The 8,883-nt window shown below is 43.6% G+C and overlaps 1 protein-coding gene across 2 annotated transcripts in view; it reads right to left on the minus strand.

The window, feature by feature from the left end:
* The window catches only part of pus7 (pseudouridine synthase 7), a 61,436-nt gene extending 53,544 nt beyond the window's left edge, over window positions 1-7,892 (minus strand). For both annotated transcript variants that reach the window (XM_072471287.1, XM_072471285.1), the window contains exon 1: window positions 7,793-7,892. In XM_072471287.1, coding sequence (XP_072327388.1) covers window positions 7,793-7,800 — 8 coding nt within the window. In that variant the 5' untranslated portion in view covers window positions 7,801-7,892. The remainder of the gene's footprint in view (window positions 1-7,792) is intronic.
* Between the last annotated feature and the right edge of the window lie 991 nt (window positions 7,893-8,883).

Consider the following 8,883-nt stretch of genomic DNA (forward strand, 5'->3'; position numbering starts at 1 on the left):
CCTCCGGCCCTGGGTTGCTGTTGTCCGACCTTCATCTAACGCTCCGCGAGATAGTCTAGGAACGGTTGCCATCGCCTGTAGAACCCCTGCGCAGACCCTCTCAGGGCAAACTTTATCCTCTCCAACTTAATAAACCCTGCCATATCATTTATCCAGGCCTCCACGCTGGGGGGCTTCGCCTCTTTCCACATTAACAAGATCCTTCGCCGGGCTACTAGGGACGCAAAGGCCAGAATACCGGCCTCTTTCACCTCCTGCACTCCCGGCTCGTCTACTACTCCAAATAGTGCTAGCCCCCAGCTTGGCTTGATCCGGACTTTCACCACCTTAGATACTGTTCCCGCAACTCCCCTCCAGTGCCGGACATGACCAAAACATATGGACATGGTTCGCCGGACTTCCTGAGCACCTCCCACATGTGTCCTCCACCCCAAAGAACCTACTCAGCCTCGCCCCCATCATATGCGCTCTGTGAACTACCTTAAACTGTATCAGGCTAAGCCTGGCACACGCGGAAGAGGAATTAACCCTACTTAGGGCATCAGCCCACAGCCACTCCTCAATCTTCTCCCCCAGCTAAACATGGTTAGAGGATGGTCACGACTGGGAGTTAAATATCCACGGGTATCAAACTATTCGGAAGGACAGAGTGGATGGTAAGGGAGGTGGTGTAGCTCTGTTATTTAAAGATGACATTTGGGCAACAGTAAGCGATGACATCGGTGCTATGGAGGATACGGTTGAATCCATTTGGGTGGAAATCAGGAATAGTAAGGCGAAAAAGTCACTGATAGTAGTCTATAGACCACCAAATAGTAACATTATGGTGGGGCAGGCAATAAACAAAGAAATAACTGATGCATGTAGAAATGGTACAGCAGTTATCATGGGGGATTTTAATCAACATGTCGATTGATTTAACCAGGTAAGTCAAGGCAGCTTTGAGGAGGAGTTTATAGAATGTATCCGCGACAGTTTCCTAGAACAGTGTGTAATGGAACCTACGAGGGAACAAGCGGTCCTAGATCTGGTCCTGTGTAATGAGACAGGATTGATTATTGATCTCATAGTTAGGGATCCTCTCGGAAGGAGCGATCACAATATGGTGGAATTTAAAACAGATGGAGGGCGAGAAGGTAAAATCAAACACTAGTGTTTTGTGCTTAAACAAAGGAGATTACAATGGGATGAGAGAAGAGCTAGCTAAGGTAGACTGGGAACAAAGACTTTATGGTGAAACAGTTGAGGAACAGTGGAGAACCTTCCAAGCGATTTTTCACAGTGCTCACAAAGGTTTATACCAACAAAAAGGAAGGATGGTGGAAAGAGGGAAAATCGACTGTGGATATCTAAGGAAATAAGGGAGAGTACCAAATTGAAGAAAAAGCATACAAAGTGGCAAAGATTAGTGGGAGACTAGAGGACTGGGAAATCTTTAGAGGGCAACAGAAAGCTACTAAAAAAGTTATAAAGAAGAAGATAGATTATGAGAGTAAACTTGCTCAGAATATAAAAACAGTTAGTAAAAGTTTCTACAAATATATAAACCAAAAAAGAGTGGCTACGGTAAATATTGGTCCTTTAGAGGATGAGAAGGGAGATTTAATAATGGGAGATGAGGAAATGGCTGAGGAACTGAACAGGTTTTTTGGGTCAGGCTTCACAGTGGAAGACACAAATAACATGCCAGTGACTGATGGAAATGAGGCTATGACAGGTGAGGACCTTGAGATGATTGTTATCACTAAGGAGGTAGTGATGGGCAAGCTAATGGGGCAACGGTAGACAAGTCTCCTGGCCCTGATGGAATGCATCCCAGAGTGCTAAAAGAGATGGCTAGGGAAACTGCAAATGCGCTAGTGATAATTTACCAAAATTCACTAAACTTTGGGGTGGCCCCGGCGGATTGGAAATTAGCAAACGTGACACCACTGTTTAAAAAAGGAGGTAGTCAGAAAGCGGGTAATTATAGGCCAGTTAGCTTAACTTCAGTAGTAGGGAAGATGCTGGAATCTATCATCAAGGAAGAAATAGCGAGGCATCTGGATGGAAATTGTCCCATTGGGCAGACGCAGCATGAATTCATAAAGGGCAGGTCGTGCCTAACAAATTTAGCGGAATTTTTTGAGGACATTACCAGTGCGGTAGATAACGGGGAGCCAATGGATGTGGTATATCTGGATTTCCAGAAAGCTTTTGACAAGGTGCCACACAAAAGGTTGCTGCATAAGATAAAGATGCATGGCATTAAGGGTAAAGTAGTAGCATGGATAGAGGATTGGTTAATTAATAGAAAGCAAAGAGTGAGGATTAATGGGTGTTTCTCTGGTTGGCAATCAGTAGCTAGTGGCGTCCCTCAGGGATCAGTGTTGGGCCCACAATTGTTCACAATTTACATAGATGATTTGGAGTTGGGGACCAAGTGCAATGTGTCCAAGTTTGCAGACGACACTAAGAGGAGTGGTAAAGCAAAAAATGCAGAGGATACCAGTGTAGCCATCTAAGATGGCCACCTGCAAAGCACCATGAGAATTATGGCCTACCCAAGACTACAGACAGATACAGAGCCTATGTGTATCTGAAACACAGGTAACCTGACCTGATCGAAACCCCCGCTCATTTGCATTTTAACGGCCCATTTTCCCAGGACAATAGAACTCCAATCAAGCAACCGGTACAGCCACAGACTGATCAGCGCCACTCCCCTTACTCAGAAAGCACAACTGCCAAGGTCAATGGCCGCCAAGGACCCACCCAGCCACCAAGGCACCCGCCCCTTTATTGGCCAAAATCGAAGACAGTGATCAGAGCTCTGTCGAATTATTGGGTCCAAGGTTAAGGACCGCCCCAAAGAGCGCGAAATCCCAGAGGGATAAAAGAGGACACAGCCATGTGTTCTGTCTCTTTTGGATCCGGCCGTGCCAACTCAAACATAGCAGGAACAGCCAGCCAAGTTCAAGACCAATGATCGCTACCTGACGGTTGAGCCCAGCAGAGACAAAGCCACTTTCTTTGAACCAGCCAAGTGAAATCCAGATAAAGGCCTTATCCATTTGCACAGTGCCGGTCGCCCTGAAGTTAAGTATAGGTTCTTGTAGCTGATAGGAATAGTTTAACTCATAGTAGATATTGTGTTTGCATGTCGAGATAACTCTGGTATGTAAATAAACCATCTTTTGAACTAACTAACTGGTTGTGTGGTCATTTGATCCATATAAGGGAAGGTTTGTGGTTCACCAACATTATTATTGGCAACACCGGATGTCTGCAGAGGGATTTGGATAGGTTAAGTGAATGGGTTAGGGTCTGGCAGATAGGATACAATGTTGACAAATGTGAGGTGATCCATTTTGGTAGGAGTAACAGCAAAAGGGATTATTATTTAAATGATAAAATATTACAACATGCTGCTGTGCAGAGACCTGGGTGTGCTAATGCATGAGTCGCAAAAAGTTGGTTTACAGGTGCAACAGGTGATTAAGAAGGCAAATGGAGTTTGTCCTACATTTAAGACTAGGGAGGTTATGCTGCAATTGTAAATTGTATAAGGTGTTAGTGAGGCCACAAATGGAGTATTGTGTTCAGTTTTGGTCTCTTTACCTGAGAAAGGACGTACTGGCGCTGGAGGGTGTGCAGAGGAGATTCACTAGGTTAATCCCAGAGTTGAACGGGTTGGATTACGAGGAAAGGTTGAGTAGGCTGGGACTGTACTTGTTGGAATTTAGAAGGATGTGGGGGGGGGGGGGGGGGGATCTTATAGAAACATATAAATTTATGAAGGGAATAGATAGGATAGATGCGGGCAGGTTGTTTCCACTGGCGGGTGAAAGCAGAACTAGGGGGCTTGCCTCAAAATAAGGGGAAGTATATTTAGGACTAAGCTTAGGAGGAACTTCTTCACCCAAAGGGTTGTGAATCTATGGAATTCCTTGCCCAGTGAAGCAGTTGAGGGTTCTTCATTAAATGTTTTTAAGATAAAGATAGATAATTTTTTGAAGAATAAAGGGATTAAGGGTTATGGTGTTCGGGCCGGAAAGTGGAGCTGAGTCCACAAAAGGTCAGCCATGATCCCATTGAATGGCGGAGCAGGCTTGAGGGGCCAGATGGACTACTCCTGCTCATAGTTCTTCTGTTCTTATATTCACTATTGGCTAATTGCCAAGTTTTGTATCATCCATTAACTTCAAAATTGTGTACCCAAATCCTGGTCAACAAGAATGATCTCCCTACAGACCTCTGAAGGACAGCACTACCTCTTTTTCTTCAGTCAGAAAAACATTAATTCGCCATTACTCACTATCTGGCTCCTGTCCATCATGCAATTGCATATTATTACGAACCTGGACCAGAGCCCAACAGTTCCTATGATACCGGACAAAATTCCCAATATTTTCTTTAATTTGTAAGACTATTAGGAAAGGATACTTCGTTACAGGAGTGTCTCCATGCACAAATAGGGATATTGTATATTAAAACAAACGTTATTACCCACAGTTAGCAAACCCAGGAATACTTGCTGCATAGAAATGGTATTGGATGAACTGCTTTGAGAGAGAGAGAGAGAGAGAACCTTTATGATACAGCCTGCAGATTCTTGCCTGTGTCATACTACTGTTTAACTCCCCAACATTTGGCAAAAAGCTCCTGTTCGGTTCACTGCAGGTTCTTTAACTGAAAACTCAATACCTGACTGCTTCAGCCCCTGGCTCCTCTCATTAACTACATAGTCTCTGTACCACTAACTGGGTTATGGCCATCTTACTAAGGCTAAACACAAGGCCTCTAATTATCTACTCCCCAGGGAATCTTCTTTCTATAACCAAAACTCCATTACCCCGATTCCAGTAAACAATATACATGGTTCAAATGAAGAAGGATCCCATACTTTTACGATGCTTTAATTACCACTTCTGTAGCCAGAGTGTCTATTACTGCAGCAATCCCATACAAACACTAATCCGGCTTTTAACCATTGCTGCACCAGCTATATATAATTCAATATATACCTGAAATTCCTACATCCAAGTTACCAACCTTCATTAATTATCACTTGATTCTATTTTACTAAGAAGTCTGCTATGTGGCACTTATTTACTTTTCACAGTAACTGCATTGCAGTGTTAATGTAAGCCTACTTGTTACAATAAAGATTGTTATTAATCAAATGCTTTCTGACGGTCCATATATACCTGCTACCTTCCTCAAACCTCTGTTACTGCTGTTACGGGCCAGTGTTTAGAGAATTCCAAAGTGTTTCATGGAGTTCACCCGACCCACAACTTTTAATAGATTGTGGTATGGGGAGCACATGGCTCACTCTACAGGTTTGGTACAGCAGAAATGGACAAGTATTTTTAAAAACAAAACAATGTTTATTCTATGAACTCAAGTTAACCTTTTTAAAACAAACAGGGAATATCTTAGCAACCATTAATTCAAAGATAACTCCCAAAGAATACAACACTAAGTAATCTGTAAGCTGTTCTTTTAACACCCAAAAGACTTAACAACCTTTAAACAGAAGCACATTGGGGTTTACATTCAATACTGAAAATATTTACATTTCTGAATTCACCAAATGATCAAGAGATAGTCCTTCATGGCACAGAGCTCAACAATACAGCTGCTTTGGCTGACTTCAGCTGCAACACATTGAAAAACCAAAACAAAAAGCCAGAGACACACCCAAGCTTTTCTCAAAGTGAAACTAAAAAGCAGAACCAGAGTTCAGCACTCTGACATCACTGCAGTAACATGAGCAGCCAAACATTTCTTAAAGCGACATTCTCATGACACTGCAAAGATCTCAATTATATTCATCAGACATAATTTGCCTTCATAACAAATGTATGCTGGCAAAACCTTATTATTTCATAGTTCTCCAAAAATTTAATTTTCCAGTTGAAAACTGTCTCTAATAGCTTTCCTAGCATTGCCATTAGATTGATTGGCCTGCATTATCCCCCTTCTCTTTTTTGAGCAGGTGTATAACATTTACAATCAATCAGTTCTCTAGAAGCACTCCCAATACCAAGAGAAATTGAAAAATTGTGATCAGAGCTCCTACTTTCTTTACTCCAGCTTTCCTCGGTAACCTGGGATACAAGGGAGCAGGTAACTTGTTAATTTTTTTTAATTGATGTCAACTGACTTAGTACCTCTTTCTTCTATCATATCTAATATCTTTACTTCCCCTTGTCTACTGCAACATTAATTTCATCCCATTATCATGAAGACTGTTACAATGTACTCATTCAGTACATCAGGCATACACTCTGCCCCCAAAGCATCATTTCAATGTTGTCCCTAATAAGTTACAGAATTCCTTTTACATTTTTACAGAGGATTGTTTTAAATAAACATTAGCATTTTCAAAAATTGACAAATTACATTACACATATTTAACTAACATTTAACAATCCCTTCAACTCAAAAAAAATTAATTAACTTACCCCCAGCTTTTACCTGCTGACTTAGGTTAATTCCTTAAAGTGTGATATGAACGGATGCCATATTTTATGAAACCCTTCCTCATTCCCTCTTAAAGTAAATTCAACTTTCTCTAGGCTTAGAAACTCAATTAAACCTCCCAGCCATACTGAGGCAGAGGGTGGAGAAACTGACCTTCCAACCCAATAGGATCTGCCACCTCGCCACCAGCGAGTGGGACTGGGTTCTAGATCCAACTGTAACACTGCTGACATGGTGCTAAAGGTAGTGTTCCAGAAATTCCTCCCTTCCAGGCACAACCAAAGTATGTGTACAGGATTGGCTGGCCCCCTCCTGCATCTGTCACCAATGTCCTCAGTCCCTTCAAACATACGGCTCATTCTCAACCTCCTCAAAATGTGTTTTGTGAACTACCTTCAATTGTATTCGTACCAATCTTGCTCCCAAGGTCGATGCATTTTTCATCCGTAAAATTTCATACGAAAGCCCTTGTTCCATCATCTCTCCCAATTCCTCCTCCCATTTGGCTCTTCCCTATTTCAGGGATTCTGATCCTGTTTCCATAATCTTTCTATAAATAGCAGAGGTAACTCCTCCTCCAATCCCTTACACCACCAACACCTCCTCCAGCAAAGAAGGGGGTAACATTGGGAACATAGGGACCATCTCCTTCATAAAAGCCTGTATCTGTTTCAGAGGATTTTTGGATCCTTTCATGTTACCCACTAAACATGTCTCATTCTTTCTCTTTGCTCTTCTCATATACTTCAGTTTCACCCTGTATTCTGCAGCTGATATCAGTCATTAACCTGATTTCCTTTGTCATCCAGAAAGCTACAGCTTTTAATGGCCTGTTTTCTTCCGTATGGGACAATGCTTGGTCCATATCCAAAGTGTCACTTCCACCTTGAGGACCAGCTACTGCTCATCTATTGGTTTTTTTTTCCGGATAATTTCGAATCCAGCTGTGCTGTATCCCTTCCCTGAACACCCAAACAGGCACTCTTCCGGTCAGTAATAGAGTGCAATTTCTTAATTTTGCTAATTTTTGCTGATAGGCATAAGATGGCTTATAGATTTATAAATCATAAGCAATAGCTGTTATCCGATTCACAGCCCAACTTGCCTCTTCTGACAATGTTTTCATTCAAGCCTTTTCCCCCCTCCAGAGGACGCAGGCTGCAAAACACGGCACATTATAACAGGGCCTCATCTCCTCGCATGATGTCGCACTGAATGTTCTCTAATTACAGCGACACGCCGCTTCACTGGCTCAGGAATCCGGCGCTTTACATGTCGCGGTAAATGGGGTGAAAGACAGGGTACATCTCATATCACTCACCGCAGCATCCACCATGACCCGCCACCCAAGATACACACAGAAACACGTGGACCTTTCCCGACAAGGCTCCGACCACCGGGCCCCGCCCACTTCCTACCACCTGGCCCCGCCCACTTCCTGACGCCTGGCCCCGCCCGCTTCCTGCCACCGGGCCCCGCCCATTTCCTGCAGGTTGATTGTTTAAGCCATGGGAGGACCGACGGCATGACGCGCCAATCGATGTTTATTACGTAACACGTTCTGCTGCTGGTGCGCAGCAAACAGGAGGGAAGGAAGTGGTCGTGGAGCTGGCAACCTGACCAGTTGCCTATTGCCAAAAATAAAGGCACGTTTTCTGAAAGCAGACCTTAATCCGGTTGATTGCAAATCCGTTAGCCGCGACAATTGTTCTTACATATAGACTGAATTCCAACATCGCTTTTCGGTCAACAATATATATACTTATCTGTATATATATAGATAGATAGATCGATGCATTAAAGGGGAAGCTAGCTCAACGCGCGCGGCCGAAAGGGGTTAGGACATCTTGATGGGGTGAGATGAAAAACGGTTGGAGGAGCCTTAAATACTTGGGGAGATTTGGGGAGGGGGCGGATACAGGTTAAGATCTGATTGAAATGAACAACTGTGTCATCATAACTGTGACACCCACACATGAGTGCGGCCTCAACCGGGACCTGGGATTCATGTCGCATTACATTCATCCCCCACCATCTGGCCTGACCGTGTCAATAGATTAGCCTCATATACATTCACCTGAGGAAGGAGCAGCGCTCCGAAAGCTAGTGACATCGAAACAAACCTGTTGGACTTTAACCTGGTGTTGTAAGACTTCTTACTGTGCTCACCCCAGTCCAACGCCGGCATCTCCACATCATAACATACACCAGTATATTATGGTGCAGACACACACACACACTGATGACAAGTAGGGGGATCAATCAGCACACACAACACCGCAGCCAATCACCAGTGAGAGCACACGCACTATAAAAACGGGACGGGAGAGTTCCCGCTCTTTCTAGTATCAGTCAGCTTGGAGCACAGAGCTCACAGCCTGCAACATAGACATTCACCATGTGCTGAGTGCA

Source organism: Scyliorhinus torazame, chromosome 13, assembly GCF_047496885.1.
Source record: "Scyliorhinus torazame isolate Kashiwa2021f chromosome 13, sScyTor2.1, whole genome shotgun sequence".
NCBI lineage: Eukaryota > Metazoa > Chordata > Chondrichthyes > Carcharhiniformes > Scyliorhinidae > Scyliorhinus > Scyliorhinus torazame.